Source organism: Amphiprion ocellaris, chromosome 6, assembly GCF_022539595.1.
Source record: "Amphiprion ocellaris isolate individual 3 ecotype Okinawa chromosome 6, ASM2253959v1, whole genome shotgun sequence".
NCBI classification, from domain to species: domain Eukaryota; kingdom Metazoa; phylum Chordata; class Actinopteri; family Pomacentridae; genus Amphiprion; species Amphiprion ocellaris.
Genome location: NC_072771.1, coordinates 16,970,730 through 16,988,085, shown reverse-complemented (window position 1 = coordinate 16,988,085; position 17,356 = coordinate 16,970,730). Strand labels below are relative to the sequence as shown.

Here is a 17,356-nt window from a genome sequence, read left to right as displayed (position 1 = left end):
TAATTTAATGTTATCGTCATTGAAAAAAACAGCTTTTCCTTCAAAAATAAGGACATTTCTAACATTTCTGATCCCAAACCTTTGAATGGTAGTGTATGTATATGTAACACCTCTTAGTGTAAATGTGGAAATCATTTGTTTTACTTTTTGTAAAATCTACAAATATGCACCAGAGACTAGATAAAAACATGCTATTGGCAGGAAAGACTGCCCTTAAATGAACTACAGCCCAAAATTAAAGCTATTATTGATCCCATAAGTGTGATTTACAATAGCTGTTAGCTATAATGTGACTACAGGCTGGGAACCCCCTACAGAATCCAGTAGTTCAATCATCACTTAGAAAACAGTTTCTACTGCATCATCCAGGTCAGCGTGTTCCAACCCGCTGAAGAATATAAACTACTAGCTGTTGAATTTTCCTCCCCTGTCAGCCCCAATTCCAGTTAGACCAAACACTCTACTATACCATGTAATTCAGTCCTGTCCTTTTAAGATCAGAGGGATATCTTATGTCAGGGGTGTCAAATACGCGGCCCACGGAACGACTTTGTAAAGTGCAAAAATTACAGAGAAGACATTAACTGCAAATTCTAAATTTGTAAAACTATACATTTAAAATAATTTCTGGACCATGACAAGATGTTTTGATCATAAAATAAAATACTAGATTGTCATTTTGTGTTTCATTTTTGTCATATGTTGTCTTGTTTTTGTTGTTTTTTGTCCTATTTCGTCTGACTTTTGTCATTTGTCTCATGTTTTGTCATTTTGTTTCTCACCTTTGTCATTTTGTGTCTCATTTTTGTAATATTTTGTCTCGTTTTTGTTGTTTTTTTGTCTTATTTTTGTCATTTCGTGTTTTCCTTTTTCGTTTTGCATATCGTTTTTGTCGTTTTGTTTTTTCTCGCTTGTGACATTTGTCTCATTTTTATGTCGCTTTATAACTTTTTGTCTAATTTTTTGTGTTTATTTCTTTTGTTTCTTGTCATTTTTCTCGTTTTTTGCTATTTATTTTTTTTATTTTGTTTGTTTTTTTGTCTGACTTTTGTCGTTTTGATCAACTGATAAAAAGACTTTAGTAGCAAGTAACTCAAAAGCTAGGAATAAATGAATAAAAATATTGGAAAACTAACGTCTTTTATCCACTTAATTTACGTAATATGGGAAATAACTGACATTGTATCAATCACATGTAAACATGCACCTGTATTTATGGTGAATTTGGTATTTGTGATGAAATGTTACCTTCAAGAGGAAATATGCAGCACATGAAATCACCTTTAAGTAAACCCCTTTTAAAAATGACATTCTTTGCTTGTTGTCTGGTATAAAATGTTAGGGTTATGGTTAGGTAAGTGCAAATTTACTCAAAAAGTTACTTAGTTAAACGTCACGGATTAAATAACTACAACTAACCTCCAACTCTTACCAAAATAGTGATTTTTTTTTAGATGCTATTAGACACATAATGAGAGAAATAACTACTATTTCCACCTTAAAATTGCGGTGTATTGATGACTCAAAAGCACGGATTCACTTCCAGGGTTCCAAGGACAACAAACCTGAAGAACCAATCCTGTCAGCTTGCAGGATGAGGCGCTCTGCATCATCGTTGTCCTTCAAAATCAGCTTCCATTTCTAAGGTATGGCTGGATTACTCTGGTATTGCAACTTGCTGCTGTGTAGCGTCATGCAGTTTCACAATGTTTGAGCTGAGTGGCAGGTGAGCTGGTGTGCTGGAGCTGCACCTAGGGAGGTTGGTTGAGAGAGGAGAGTACTTTCTACATCTGCAGGGGCAATATATAATTGCCGGACTTTTTGTAACATAGTTGCCAGGTATCATAGTTGATTTTTTTTTCTGTTTTCAGGCCTAAAATCAACATGTCTGCCTATAACCAAACACTACATGGCATTTTCAGAGAAAGATTCTTTTAAAATATTATATATACAATTGAGTAAAATTGAAATTGAAAGTTATTTATGAAGATATTGTCGTAGACCTGTTGACGTGATAAATCTACACTTGACTCACACAGTACTCTGTATTAAATAACTTGGAATCTTGCCAGGCTTTTCTTCAGGAGGAAATGACATCATGTGGAGCAGATCATGTGATCTGGAATTAACACACTTCCTTGAGAGGTGTTTTTGTAATGGGTAACTTAGCTGAAAGTGATTTCTCAGACACAGATACAATTTGATATTTTCTATATAAAATTGAATATATTGCCAAAAAAGAAATGTCTGTCATGATCATCTCAATAAAAAGAACACAATCAAAACAATTTTTGAATAAAGCCATTTTATTCTTGTGTAGTTAATTAGAAGGTGGCTGTAATTAAATTTGGACGGTTATTTATTTGACATTTTAGTGATATCCAGTCATTTTTTTATTAAGCGATTGTTTCCATAATAAATAAATATGGAATTTGTAAAGACGTGAGCATAAAGAACATAAAAAATGTGTGTTTTTTACTTTTAATAAAAATGTATGCAAGATATATCCCATGGACTTCAAAGGTCCCTCAATTATATATTGACCAGTCTAAAGGAAGCTAAAGGAACAGTGAATAATCTAAACCGCTATAATTCAAGAAGTCATTATTTTCATGGGGTCTTATTTCACAGTGGCTTCGTGGTTAGCACTTTCACCTTGCAGCTACAAGAACTTTCTACATGGAGTTTGCATGTTCTCCCTGTGCATACGTGGGTTTTCTCCGACTACTGCGGCTTCCTCCAGTCCAAAAACATGCTGAGGTTAACTGATGATTCTAAATTGTCCGTAGGTGTGAATGTGAGTGTGATTGATGGTCTCTCAGCCGCGATTCCACAAGCACCTAGTCGGCGCGGTGCGGCTCGGCTCGTTTCGTCTTTGTTTGCGAGCGTTTCCATATGGATTTGTGCATGGTGTCAGGCAAGATTTTCCGTACTCCTCGGCTGAGGTTCCAAGCAAGATGAAGTGAGCCGAGATGTGACGTCTACATAGTGCAGGTCACTGATTGGACAGGAGTGCAGGCCACTGATTGGACAGGGAGTGACGACACACGAGAGCGACTCCAGCACAAAAACAAAACCGGCATTTAAAAAAAACTAAACAGCGACAGTGTGCATTGCTCTTCACGAAACTCTCTGTTCTTCATAATTTTAATATGACAGCCAGACCTGTACCGTGGGTGAATGAAGAGGTCGAGACTTTTCTGTCTTTGGTGGTGGACCAAAGAATACAGAGGGAGCTGGACGGAGAAAGTTTATCAGGAGGTCTCAGAGCGGATGGCCGCTCACACATACAGTAGACTGTATATAAAGAGGACAATGAAGCAGTGTAGGGAGAAGCTGAAAAAGCTCAAAAGTGACTATCGGTCCACCCAGGACCACAACGGCCAGCGTGGGTCAACCAGGAGGTGTTGGAAGAGGTTTAATGAAAGCTATTTACTGGCACCGCACCGCCAGCAACAGGAGGGAGACTCAGCCGCTGCATTGCTGGAGACGTTGGAGAATGGTGAGTGTTTTGTGACTTCAAGAATTTTTTACATCATTTATCCCATTGGTGGCAAGCTCCCTTTAAGCAAACAAGTATATTTAGAAAGTAACTTTGTTGTCTCCTGTAGCAGACAATAAGCTAGCTAGTTAGCCATCAGCGCTAGCCAGTTAGCCATCAGCGCTAACTCCGTGCTCCGCTTGTATTTCGTGCTGCTGTTTCTAACATTTAGCTCTCAGAAGCTAATACATCAGTCACATTGTAAATAGTTTTGATTTTGCTGCTGACTAATAAACTATTTTGTGACTTATGTGATTGCATCATAACTTTTCATTTTGTCTGTTAAGACACTGGTAGGAAAAGACTCAACAGTCTGAACCAAACAATTCTGTATTCCCTAACAATGCATTTATGTGTAATGGGATTTAACATGTTTTAACACAAACTACTTTATGGTTCATAATTCTGTTGACTGAATTACACCAAAGCAATACTGATTTATCAAACTAGAATATTCTTTAAACAGCTGTTTTAATGTTTTGGTGTTTAATTTGTCATGAAATCTTGCTAACCTTCACAAATAAAAAAATAGCATAAACACATCTGCAAAAGGTACAAAAGTTTATTGTCAGAATTGCATTAAAGAAAACAATAGTGTTCCGGGGACCGAAAAACAGAAATATAACAAGAAGAATAACTTTTAACTTTTGCATGACACGTAGTGCATCAGTGCATCCTGTACATCTCTGCCCTCCTCCTCTACTCCTTGTGCCACTGTGGGCTCATCTGCTGCTGCTTCAGGTAAATCCCATGAAGTCTCATAAGAGAGCCATCTGAAACACATACACAGCATACATATTTTAATACCTAATAGTGATAAACTGCAGCCATTACAGGGTAGGGCTGCCACAAACGACGAATCGCCTGAGCACGATACGTCATCAAAAGCGGACGTGAGCGCGCAATGCAACAGAAATCACCGTCGGAGTGGAGCGCGGAACACGCATGGACATCTGCGCTGTATCGTGCATATATAGTATATGCATATATTATATATGCACAATACAGCGTGGACATCCGCGTTTACGATACAGCGCGGACATCCGCGCCGTATCATGCATATACTATATATGCATGATACAGCGCGGATGTCCATGCGTGTTGCGCTCTGCTCGGACGGTGATTTCTGTTGCATTGTGCGCTCACTTCCGCTTTTGATGACGTATCGTGCTCAGGCGATTCGTCGACTCGTCGTTTGTTGCAGCCCTATTACAGGGTCGTTCACAGGACTGATACATGATAGCTAGCGAACGAGCATTAGCTTACCCTCATATGTCATCTAGTTCATATCCTCTTGTCTTCAGCTTGATGTTGCTGCATCGCCTCCCAAACTCTCCTGAGTGTCTCCTCAGTGTTTCGACTCGCCGCTCTCAGCTTTCTCCGACTCTTCTATTAATTTGAATCTGACAGAAAGCCACAGACCGAGCAGCAGGTGTACCATCGCCTCCGTTATGTTGCGTTTGTGTCGCACACAAATGACGGTAGGGGACTTTCGGCTCGCCGTGCTATGACGACTCCACCCACGATGAGGCTATATGGAAAAACAACTAAACCGAGACGAGCCGAGTCAAGTACGATAGTGGCGAGACGTACTGCGCCGAGTAGATGCTTGTGGAATCGCGGCTTGAGTGTAGCCGTGATAGACGGGTGATCTGTCCAGGGTGTCCCCTGCCTTCACCCTCAGTCAGCTGGGATAGACTCCAGCGCCCCATGATCCTAATGAGGATTAAGCGGTGTATAGATGATGGCTGGATTATTTTCATGGGAAAAAATAGTCCTAAATCTGTAACTTTGAGCCACACATATGTTATGGGTTTGGAGTTTAATCATTGACCTGAGAGAAACTTCACCGTGTTTTTAGTTAATAGCTATAATACCTGGGCCAAATGTGATGTACTGTACTCTGCTTACAAATGTGTGCTACCTTTGAACATACTGTAAGACCAACCAGCACTACTGGCAGCATATACTTAAGCAGTCTATAGAATGGTCATTTCACTTTTATCTAAAAAGCAATTTAAAAAAGCCCAAAAAATTCATTCACATTTATTCATTCAAATCTTATTTAAACTGTAAATAAATTGAGGTGTAGAAGCTTGATTTACAATGTAGCCCTGTAAGAAAACAAGCTATGTAGGCATACAAGTAAGTAACTTGGACACCAAAGGCTAAGCTAATAAATTAATAACATCTGTTAGAGCATTTAAAGAGAAATGAATTAGCTAAAAACAAAAGCAGGTGGAAGTAAGGTGAGATAAAACTAGAATCGTGAATTGCCTAAGGATAAAAATGAGTCCAGCATCAGATTGTTCTGCAGGTTACTCCAGATTTTTTAAGCACAGTAAAAACATCTGATACCTACAATAAAATCAGTTATTTGAGCATTTATGGTAGAGGCCCACAATAAAAGGCAGTAATTAAAGAATGGAAAGGAGTAAAAATCTGTGTCTGTGTACGGGTAGGTACTATATCATATATCAAAATAAGCAGATGTTTATTTGGGTAATACTAATGATCAATATTGTAGCAGCATTATTCAAAATAAAAGTGCACAGATTAGAATAAACAACCAGTAGTATGTCACAAAATTCCTTCTACACGTGTTCACATCCACCAAGGTTCACGGTCCTTTGAACAGCACAGAAATTAGTCATCCAAACAGAGTGCAGTGTCCAAGTTTAATCATAGTTCATTATATCCCCTGGTTTGACATCTAGGATGTCTTGCTTAGTGGCATGAAAACACCCCCATGTTCAGATTTTAAGGACATTCACTGGCATTTCACTCTAAGTGCACCTCTGAAGTTTCCTTTGATCTAATTCAAAGGGAGGAAAGAAGTTGCCCTCTGGGGACACACTTCCACTTTCTTCACTAATCTTGTTTGGTTGATTACACGGAAGTCAAGCGCTTTGTGCAAAGTGCTCATTAGGTCTGAAGTAAACAGCACCTACTGTTTCTGTTTTCCTCTAAACAAACTGACACTCCAAAGATTTGTAGTGTTACAAGAAGAGAGAGAGAAAACCCTTTCATGCTGTCTGACAAATTTGAGGTTTGTAAGTTAAAATATCTGCAGTGATTATATATTTTTAATCAATAAGTTCAACTTCATCACCTTCAAAACACAATAGAAAAGAAAAACAATCAAGTATTCAGCACAGACTTTTTTTTTTACTCTTTATTCTTTAATTACGTAACTTAATTATTCTGTGATATAAAATACAGAAGAGAATAATAGTAACAAAAGGAAAATGTGTGCTCTTGAAATAATCATCCAAGAGTCCTACATTACTGCATGACTTTTTTCACACCTAACATTTCAGTCATCACACACACTGATTGTGATAAATAAGTTAAAGTTTCCTACTAAAAAGTCAAGAAGAAGGCACTTTTTAAAAAACTTGTCATTTAGAGTCATTAAATGAAATAATGAATTCCGTTTCACTGAGCTGAAAATATTTTTGTCTGACTGAGACACAGCTAACTAGAAAATTAGAGCAAATATCTATATATTTTACATTTGTCTACTTCTATAGGGCTCCTGAGGTGTAGCAGTTTTACATTCAGTTCACATGAATTACAGTAAATATACAAAAGGTGACGATTCACTTGAACATGTAAACACAAATTATACAATCGATGTATACAGAGAGTAACAACTGTCACATCCCTGAACTGTCAAACCAATAGTTTGACAATATGGGTAAAATGCTTGTTATTTTTCTTGTTGCATTTTATTGGAAAACTGATATGTCTGTGTGGTAAATACACTTTCTGTCCAAAAAAAAGGCGCCACTTGGATTTAACTAAGCAAATAGGTAAGAGCTTCCCATTGGATAATTACTGCAGCGATGAATACGTTTCAGCAGCAACAACTTATTTAACCCTAGCTGATGCAGTGAGGAGCTTCTCATTTCTTAAACAACCATGTCAGAAGACATATCCTGTGGTCATGGAAAGGATGTTAATCTGTGTCAGAAGGGTCAAATTATTGGCCTGCATCAAGTAACGAAAACAACTAAAAAGATTTCTGAAACTACTAAAATCAGGTTAAGAATCGTCCAGCACATTAAAACCTGAAGGATAGTGGTGAACCATCATCTTCAAGGAACAAATGTGGTCAGAACCACCTCTTGATGATCGTGATCGGAGATCACTTAATCGTTTGGTGAAATTATATCATAAGAAATCAATAGTAGAACTCACAGCGATGTTTAATAGTGAAAGTAAGAGCATTTCCACATGCGCAATGCAAAGGGAACTCAAAAGATTGGAACTAAACAGCTGTGTAGCTGTTGGAAAAAAAAAGACTTCAGTTTGCTACGGAGCATAAAGATTGCACTCTGGAGCAATGGAAGAAGGTCATGTGGTCTGATGAGTCCAGATTTACCCTGTTCCAAAGTGATGGGGGCATCAGGGTAAGAAGAGAGGCAGATGAAGGGTTTCACTCATCATGGCTAGTTCCTACCAGCCTGTGGGGGTTTAGGGTTATGATCTGGGGTTGGTCAGGTTCAGCAACATTATGTTTCCAAAGAATGAGGTCAGCTGATTACCTGAATATACTGAATGACCAGGTCTTTCCATCAACAGAGTTTTTCTTCCCTGATGACATGGACATGTTCCAAGATGACGATGCTAGGATTCATGAGGCTCACATTGTGAATTAGTGGATCAGGGAGCATGAGACATCATTTCCACACATGGATTGTCTTCCACAGAGTCCAGACCTCAGCCCCACTGAAAATCTTTGGGATGTTCTGGAGAAGACTTTGCGCAGTGGTCTGACTCTCCCATAATCAATATAAGATCTTGGTGAAAAATAATGCATCTTTGGACAGAAATAAATGCTGTGACATTGCAAAGGCTTATCGAAAGAATGCCACAGCGAAAGTGTGCCATACACAAAGAAAAAGGCGGTACAACAAAATAGTGTGACTTTTTTTTGGAGGGCAGTGTATGAAGCTGCAGAAAGCAGCAGATAAGATTAGTTTAGCTACTGCACGACATGAGACTGGTGTCTTTTGATCTAACTCTCAATAGAAGGACAAATAAATTCACAAAAGGTCCAGCTATTCCTTTAAGGCTGTTAGCACAAGTAAGTGATATTCAACATGAAAATATGGCAAAGAACATCCACCACAGTAGAAATCTGATGCACTGTCAGTCAGGTTTTTATATTCTAGCTGTACAGAACTGTGTACCGAGAGGTGTGAAGTTTCTGTTGCAAAGCTCATTGCACACATTTTACAGTGCTTACTTGATTATTCTCTAGAGATGGTCTCTGTAATGCTGTTGGATAGTGAATGACAGTCTTCATCACTACAGGAGCAGCAGGTTGCTGTGAGGTTGTGAACCATGAAATCCATTACTCAAAGACTCCAACTAATATGATGAGTAAAAGCAGGAAACCTCCACACATGGCGAGGAAGAGAAGTTTCTGTCAAACACAGGACAAACCAGGAGTGAAGGTTAGTGGCTGTATCGAGGAAAGAGCTGTTTGTAAATCCTTAAACATGTTTCACAGATAAACAAATGAATGGATTAATAATAAATGAATGGATGAATGAATGTGTGCTTCCAGAAATGGATGCTGTGGGTGTGGATGTGTTGTTACCTCATGCAGTTACCACAGTGGGGCTCATACAGGGGGTTTGGTTAGTCCAACAGACAGGCCAACAATTAGTGCAATGACAGCAAGCAGGATCAACAGAGCAAAGGCAAGGATCATGTATTTCTGCCGAGTGAAGAACAAGTTGTTATTTGAACTTCAACTAAACATCAGACACCATTAAAAAGGCTATAAACACATTCACATGGGAGTTTAATGTGATCACACATTACTAACGGCAAACCCTAATATTTTCAGGAATTTACATGTTGAAATGTTTGTATTAAGAAGGAACACATACCCTCCGGGATTTCTTCTGGTATCTCACTGCTTTTTTGGTCTCTTCTTTTGCACTGCAAATGTATTCGGCTGCATTGGAGACGTTCTTCTCAATGTTGTTGACCATATCGCCCTGTGAATGATTCAATCCAAACACTTTTATTTATCTACTAATGAGTTTTGTCTTATTGGCTTCATACTGATACACTTGAGATGAGAGGTTTGCATTTGATACCACTTAGACGAGGCTTTTACCTGAGTTTCCACCAGCATCGCCATGTCCATGAACATGGCATGCAGCTCTCTGATGCTCGTCTCCAAACGCATGATGTCCTGGTGTCGGGACTCTATCTCATTTAAGGCCTGACGTGTGATCTGGGAATCAGAAATTATCTGAGGGAGAGAAATAGATGATGTAAAATCACAAAATAGCAATTTTTTTTCTCCATTTTGTGTAAAAAAGTAGCAGCAGGTTACATGGTTCATCTAAAATCAGCACAATTTAAGAACAATTTCTGTTCAATCCCCTGTGATTTGTTTTTATCCTAAGCTATGGATGTCTAAAACTGCATCTGAAATTTTAGACTGACATACATCATACTTGATTTTTCAAAAATGGCTGCCGCCACACCTACAGCACGGTTTTCCTCATATTAAAAGTTAGGGCTATGTTTGAACAACAATATCTCAGGAACATTTAAACATAAAAGCATGAAGTTTTCTCAGTTTTTCTTATCACACCATTGATATAGCATCTACAATATTGGACAAGTAGACAGTAAATTATCTTTGAATGTGGGTGAGTTGAAAAAGTCATGGAAAGTCTCATGTTTAAGCACACATTAACAAAAAAAAACTGTTAACAGTGATATGCTCTGAATCATGTGTAACACAATAATACAAAACATCACATACAAAACTTTTTTTATATGACATACTTGATGACAAAAATGTTATGTTAGTTATTGTAATTAAACTTTTATATCTGATTGAGTAGGTAAGACAAACTGTACCACATAAACAAAAGTTCTCGAATTTCAAAGTGGTTCTCATAATATAATTAAGAAAAATCATTTTTGAATGCAGGATTATCATGTTTCTTCAGTCTTTAATAGTTCCTGAGATATTGTCATTCAAACACAGCTTCAATTTTTAATGTCCGAGAAAACACGCTGAAAGTAAATATAGAAAGTTTATAAAAAATAAAAAAAAAATCACAGATTCCATTTTATATGTCAATAATTTCCAATAAAAGTTTCAAGGAAATCAGAGATGATCAATCAGAAGACCCCGGATGGTTTGAGATGGAACGACCCAGCACATAACCCCACCCCAAAAGGTTTCCTCCTCCACCACTAGATGACAGCAATGCCCTTTACCCCAGCAACAGCAATGCAAGAGGAAACTTACATCAGATGTGAAGATTGAAGGATTTCCACTTTCTAACATGTCCTCTAGTTCTTCGTTGGTGGTCACTCTTCCAGCTAAAAGAATGAAACAATGACTATCTAGTCATTCAATTCATCATGTTTAAGTCAAAGCAAATTTTATAATGCTTGAGAGGCATATTTTTTGCACAGCAGTGAATACAGTCATGATGAACAATAAACACACTAACAAATCATACAAAGAAACAATGCATTATTTAAAAGGCCAACTACAGTGACTATTTTTAGACAATATGTGTTTAAGTAGCTATATAAAATTTGATGTTAGTGGTGAATACTGAGGGAAATATACAACAAAACATAAGCTATGTTTTAAATTTGCAAGCATTGTGGATAGAAGACTAATAGTCATAGTACGAAAGTGCAAGAATATTACAGTGGCTCGGTTATATTAGTGGCCTATTAAGTGAGCTGCTTAAACAGCGGCCTTTAGCTGAAGGATTTATTTTATGATGCACTGTGTCTGTTTGGAACTTGTGTTCTTGCAATAATGTGTTTTTATTGTTGTCATTTTTGCAACAATAAAAACATAACTGGCATTTAACATGTAAAACCCCCAATGTGAATAACAAATGTCTGAGCTTGGCCCTGTACAATAGATACTGTTCAGTGTAATGGGCTTAATCCCAGCGCAGTAGCCTGGTAGTGAAGCTACTATGTATAAAGCCCACTCTTTAACAGAAAGAAGCCTCTTTGTAGCTGTATTGACTGAGCTGTCAGAAAAATAACGTCTCTGTTGTTCACCCAGAGGACACAGTTACAAACACAAGGCCCCAAGTAGTGAGAAATGTATTGTATTATTTAATGAAACGGCAAATTAAGACTTAATTCCAAATCTAAAGGCTGATAATGTGCTTGACAGTGTTAAAACAAAGCACACTGAGGGCTATTAATTAACACGTTTTTAAGAACCAATCCCCAGATCTGGGTTTTTAAAGTAGCCGACATCTGGCTAAATACTCTAAATCTTAGTGCAACAGTTGTTAAAAACACATTAATCAGAGCACTGTTACTTCAGATAGTTCAGTGTTTAATTATAGCCACTTCCTGCTGTGGTTGTCAGTGCATTCATGCATGAGGATTTTACTTGTGACTGAGATAACAAGTGTCTGAGGGACAAAGGAAGTCGGCGCCTTGCAGTGAAACAGCTGCTGAAACTCTATAAACTGAAGCTTTCTCTTCCTGAAGCCATACCTCCTGTTGTACAACACTGTCCCTGGAGAGACGCCTCTCTGTGCAGGTGCTCACTGTGTGTCACACACCTTTTGCAACGCCTGTCCCTCAGAGAGACAAACACTGAGCAAAACACGCCACGAGCTCAGCGCATCAATAGACACCGAGCATCAACCGCAGCCCTGCTAGTTAGTGTAAAATACCTGTGTGAAGCTGCTACAGCACAGATCCAGGTTGGTGCAGTTGTGTCAAAGACAGGTGAACTACTGTTACACAGGCCGCTGAGCCCTCTGCCCGTTTCCCCGGCAACACAAACACAGCAAAGCGTCTCCAGTATCAGCCTCTTCTGTCTTCTGGAGAACTGAAGCCTCTCATTAATGCCGGCCGCAGGGACTGTGGGAAACAGTCCTATTTTTTGCTTTTCACTATTGTCTCCTGTTACTCATATGTTCACAATGCACTGCCTCTGATTGCTTGTCACTGTAATTGACAAACAGAGAAGACTGAAGCTGACTGGTCACAAAAAAACAACATATTTAACATAAGTTACAACTAATAAATTAATATGAATGGTATAACATCCATCCAGCCATCCATTATCTATATACCGCTTAATCCTCATTAGGGTCGCGGGTGGTATAATATCTATATACTAATTTATATTTTACATGTAATGCTAAATGTCACATATTTAAAAAGTAGATTCCATATGTTACACTAATGCTGCTATTTTTCCGTCTGTTAATGCCAGATCTGTTTTTAGCACATTTTTTATCCCTGCTGGTTTATTAGCACATAAATCCTGCCAGTTATGTCTCTTTATGTAACCAGATGGTGCGCTATTTTCTATCTGTTTTACTCTACAAACTCCACTCATTTAGCTTAAGGGCTACAACCGACAATTATTTTTGATTGATTAATCTGTAGGATTTTTTTTGGATTAACTAATTAATTGTTTGGTCTTTAAAATGTTAGAAAATACTGAAAAATGTTGATCAGTTTCCCAAAACACAAGATGACATTGTTAAATGTCATAAAGGAGTCAAGAAACCATAAAGCATTCAAATTTAAGAAACTGGAATCAGATCATTTTGACTTAAATACTTAAAAGTGATGAGGATCATTTTATAAATTGGCAACCACTTATTGAACCTGTATTATAAGGTTCAATTCAAAACTTGCAAAACACTAAGAATCTAGTGTTTGGATGTGTTTAGTTGTGACATCTTGAAGAAACCTGAAAAAATCCCATCCTGCTGCTGGTTTGTGTTAATCAACGGTTAGGCTGGTGTCCAGAGCAGCAGAGAGGAAGCTGGTGTGGTCTGTTTCCTGGATTCTGTCCTAACACAGCTTTGGGCTTTTATTTACCACCCATTTATCTTCAGATTTACAAGTCTTGTTCTCACAAACCTTAAATGTGCAATCAAATCCAAGCCATTGATGTGTGTCAGAGAAGGAAAATTTCCTGTTTGTTTAATTTAAAAGCTTCAAAAACTTGATAAGTGCTACCCAGAATTCCTGTCCTCGCGGAGGTCCAGGGGGTCCACTATTCGTCACTTACTTATCTCTAGTTGTCTCTGGATCCTTCCTTTGCTTCTCTCCCGAAAGGACACTTGAGTCTCGTTGTACTGGGTCATGACCTCCACAAACTTCCTGGACAGCACAGTGTGCTGAGGACAAGTGAGAACACAAGGACAGGGTTGAGAATACGCTGTAGGCAACTCAGATTGAAATCTACATGACTCGGTTTTACACAAATAAGTTCAGATGTTTGTATTAAAAATATAAAAACAAAAGAAATGGAATGCCAGTCTGAAAACACATCTTGGGAATTAGATAGTAAAATAATAATAATTTTAGCCTATAACATGGATTATTCTGTACAAAAACATGATCATTATTTCTGTGGTGAGGTTTGCATGCAGCTGACAGATGGGTGTTTATGGCCTGGTATGGACAGGATGTTTTATCGTCAGTTATCAGTTTGTTCCTGACCTGAGTCTTCTGGATCCTGAAGTCAACAGAGGATCTGTTAGCTACATCATCTTTGGGCATGCTCTGCTCCATGGCTTCACAGGGACAGAGAGTTACAATGACAACATTACACAACTTCAGACAATATCGATTTCTGCAAGGCGTCGTCGGTTAATATCACAGTGTGACAATCGCGTCACGGTTCAACTCACATTTTAGTTTAGTTCGCACCACATTGGCGTTCCCTTTGATGTCGTTGGTCAGTGCACCCAGTTGGTCCTTTGTTCCTTCGCACACAAATAGGAAAGACGTCACATTGGGTTTGTTTATGAGGAAATAAAATGTCATCTAGTTAGCCGCTGTGTGTCTGCTGCCTGTCAATATTGGATTTACTCTGATTTCATCTTGTCACTTGGCAACAGCACTGAGGCAATATTGCAGAGATCAGAGGGCCTTTTGTTTCTTTCCCTGGTGACCATTTACACATCATGGATCTTAAAACACTGTAATGTGTCACATTAAACACAATCACTTATGATGCCATGGCACTGTAAACACAGAAGTCTTTGTCCTGCAGGTCTGACACTGAAGGCACACATCTGTCTTACTGATCAACTTTCCCATTATATTCTTCCAAATAATTGGAATCAGCTAGAGTTTACATTACTCACTAATGTCCATGTACATCTGAAAACATCCCTTTTCCTGAGAGTTCAAATCACAATTGTTTGGGAGGTTTAAGGCCAAAACAGTGTTCTGTTTCCTTCACAGGTTTCCGGCCAGACAGTCATTCATTTACAACCAGGAGCAACAAAGGAAGAGAGACATCTGTCGTGTGTTCAGTCTGTGCCCAAAGACTCACACACTATCCAAACAGTTCGTAAAGCGATGCAGAAGTACACTGAAATTCAAACGAGTCATGCTCTGACTCCATCCTACATTACAGTTTCATGAAGACACAGACTTACTGTCATCTGGGTTGGGTGCAGACAGGATCATGCTGTGAATCTTCCTCACCTCTTCCACTTGGTAGGAGATCTTATCAATGTGCCCTCGAACTTCTTCCACCTGATCAACCAAGAAATAACTCATCAGTATCTTCAACTGGCCCCGCAGCAGAGCACATCCTGTAGTACTCACCCTTTTGAAAAAGCTCTCCATGAAGCCATCTCTGTCCACTGAGACTGCACCATCCTCCTCTGCTTGTGTGTTGCTCTGTGAGGATGAAGACTGGTGACTTTTTTGTGCAGCTGAGATGTTTTACATGTCAAGAAAAGACAGAAAACACACTTACAGCAGTCAGTTCAGCCAGGCGATCCTTCATCCCACCGATCAGCTCGTCTCCCGGTCAGGTAACTCTAGTAAAACATCATCCTGGAAGTCTCCATGTGTAGAGGAACATTGAGCCGCGGACTGAGGTCCAGATGGCTGGTTTAAAAAAATGCTTGAAAGATCAGTTGATCCTTGATATCCAGGCCCACATTAACACGGTTACGAGACGACAGAAGCGGGAAGAGAGCGCGTCAACAGGTATAAAGTTTAATTCTGTCCAAACCAATACTTTAAAAAAGTAACAACAAAAAAATAAATAAAATTGCTGCTTTTGGTCAACGGTGTGCCGATATTTCTCACTGCTCCAGCGCGCAGGTTCCGCAACAGATCCACATCATTCCCTGGGATACGCCTCTTCTCCTACCTCTCCTCTCACACACACAAACACACACACTTTCTCTCTCAGTCTCAGGCGACAACAGCCAGTCCACCCTCAATTAAATTTGACGACACCATGAAATGACAAACACGCAAAATTAAATTAACTCTTTTTTGTGGCTCTATGTGACTTTTTTTTTTTTTTTTTTTTTTTTAATCAGATGGTGGAATTTTTTCGTTGGACAGCAAACACACCACTCGAGAGTTACATGAGAAGGTTTAATGAATAATAAATGGGCCTGTGCACGGCTGGGTGGACACTGTGCTCACCTGGCCACACGGGGGCGCTGTTTACCTTAATATGGGTGCAAGTTGACTTTATGAGACCTGGTAACGGGACTGTGGGCGCCTCTGATGACTCTCCCACCTGTGGATACTATAAAACTATCTGAGTAGCATCACACAAAGTTAAATGAAATAAAGAATTACTTTTTAAAAGTCAAGCTGTGACTTGCATCTCATTTGAAACGCCACAACTGCTTTTTAAGTTTTGCATTCGGGCTCACAGTGTGAAGTAAGTTCTCATTTATTCTTTATTTTATTTGACGAATCTTTCCTCTTTCTGTGTGTGATTTAAATGTCACGAGTGAAAAGTTGCAACCAGTGTTCCAGGCCTTTCTGTGCTACTCCCGTGACTTCAGAGCACACGAACCAGCCATCTCCAGCACCATCCCCGCGCTTCACCCGGGAGTCCAGGGTTTTGTCCCGTGATTTAACTCAATATCCGATTTAATCATGAGACAACATGTTACTACGCATCTTCTGGACACCTACTAACATGTGTGAGTTCGGGTCGCACGGTGCAAATCCTGATCTCATTCATTCCCCGCGCAATCTCCAATTACGCACAAATAATGCCATTTACGCACAACTTTACCGCCCCTCCTCAGAGGATCCAAAAATGACATCACGTTTTGCAATTCCCACGTTCAGTCCAACAACTCAGTTCGCCTCCACGGAGCTTCTCTTCTACTTGCAATTTCCAGATGCAGGCGCAGAAACTCAAAGGAGCAACTTCTAGTTCAATGTTGGAATAAAGATCACGGATTATAATTTCCTGCGTGGAAGTTGGACTTCAGATTTTTACCATGACAGGACAATTTCTGAAGTTTTTCTGCCTCATGCCAGAACTCTAAATTGAATCATTTATTATTTTTGAGTACTTTTATCATCATTATTTATTTATCTTTTTTAATTTGGGCACATGGACTGATCAGAAGTTTCATCTTGGAACAATGTGTGCCTCTTTCTGGATTCTTCTTCATGTGGGGAATTAAGTCATTTTGCTAGATACTGCATGTGGTTTATTTCCAAGAAGCGATGGAATTTTGTTTGCGAATTCACATTTTTACAGCTTTTGTCTCCTGCATTAAGGTAAGCTCATAAAAAAAACACTTCTTGACAGTTATAGTCTGATCTTCTGTTTAATGGCAGCCTTTATAAATATATTTGATTTCTTTACAGGTTTATGCTCAAGTGGTGCAACCTGTGAAGCATCCAGGTACTAAGGAGTTTTGGGATAGGTTATGTAACAGTTTTGTTTTTTTCTGTGCTGTTTTAAGCTGCCTGATTAGACAACATATAGCTATGTAATGGATCGGAAATAGACAATAAATAGTGACAACA

The 17,356-nt window shown here is 38.9% G+C and overlaps 2 protein-coding genes across 4 annotated transcripts in view; one reads left to right on the top strand and one right to left on the bottom strand.

Annotated features, from left to right (window-relative positions):
• Positions 1-6,690: 6,690 nt before the first annotated feature.
• stx2b (syntaxin 2b) lies at positions 6,691-16,130 on the bottom strand. 2 transcript variants are annotated; one of them, XM_035954109.2, is made up of 11 exons: positions 15,315-16,128; positions 15,161-15,235; positions 14,989-15,088; positions 14,233-14,307; positions 14,042-14,115; positions 13,608-13,716; positions 10,836-10,909; positions 9,681-9,818; positions 9,448-9,558; positions 9,153-9,272; positions 6,691-8,975 (listed from the first exon to the last, which is right to left on the bottom strand). In XM_035954109.2, exons 1-10 carry the CDS (start codon positions 15,342-15,344, stop codon positions 9,177-9,179), a joined length of 882 nt encoding a protein of 293 aa, XP_035810002.2. In that variant the 5' UTR covers positions 15,345-16,128; the 3' UTR covers positions 6,691-8,975; positions 9,153-9,176. The 2 variants fall into 2 exon arrangements, with proteins under 2 accessions (XP_035810002.2, XP_023138495.2); XM_023282727.3 differs by lacking the exon at positions 9,153-9,272 and having other exon boundaries at positions 15,315-16,130.
• Positions 16,131-16,643: 513 nt separating this feature from the next.
• The window catches only part of adgrd1 (adhesion G protein-coupled receptor D1), a 34,088-nt gene continuing 33,375 nt past the window's right edge, over positions 16,644-17,356 (top strand). The window contains exons 1-2 of one of the 2 annotated variants that reach the window (XM_055011555.1): positions 16,644-17,104; positions 17,195-17,231. In XM_055011555.1, coding sequence (XP_054867530.1) covers positions 17,051-17,104; positions 17,195-17,231 — 91 coding nt within the window. In that variant the 5' untranslated portion in view covers positions 16,644-17,050. The remainder of the gene's footprint in view (positions 17,105-17,194; positions 17,232-17,356) is intronic. The other variant, XM_055011556.1, reaches the window with a different exon arrangement.

Excerpts from the sequence above, each read along its gene's own strand:
- stx2b (XM_035954109.2), bottom strand. The coding sequence starts at position 15,344 with ATGAAGGATCGCCTGGCTGAACTGACTGCT. Across the intron at positions 15,089-15,160 it reads TGGAGAGCTTTTTCAAAAGG|GTGGAAGAAGTTCGAGGGCA; the intron begins GTGAGTACTACA and ends TTGGTTGATCAG. Across the intron at positions 14,116-14,232 it reads GGTGCGAACTAAACTAAAAT|CCATGGAGCAGAGCATGCCC; the intron begins GTGAGTTGAACC and ends GTCCCTGTGAAG.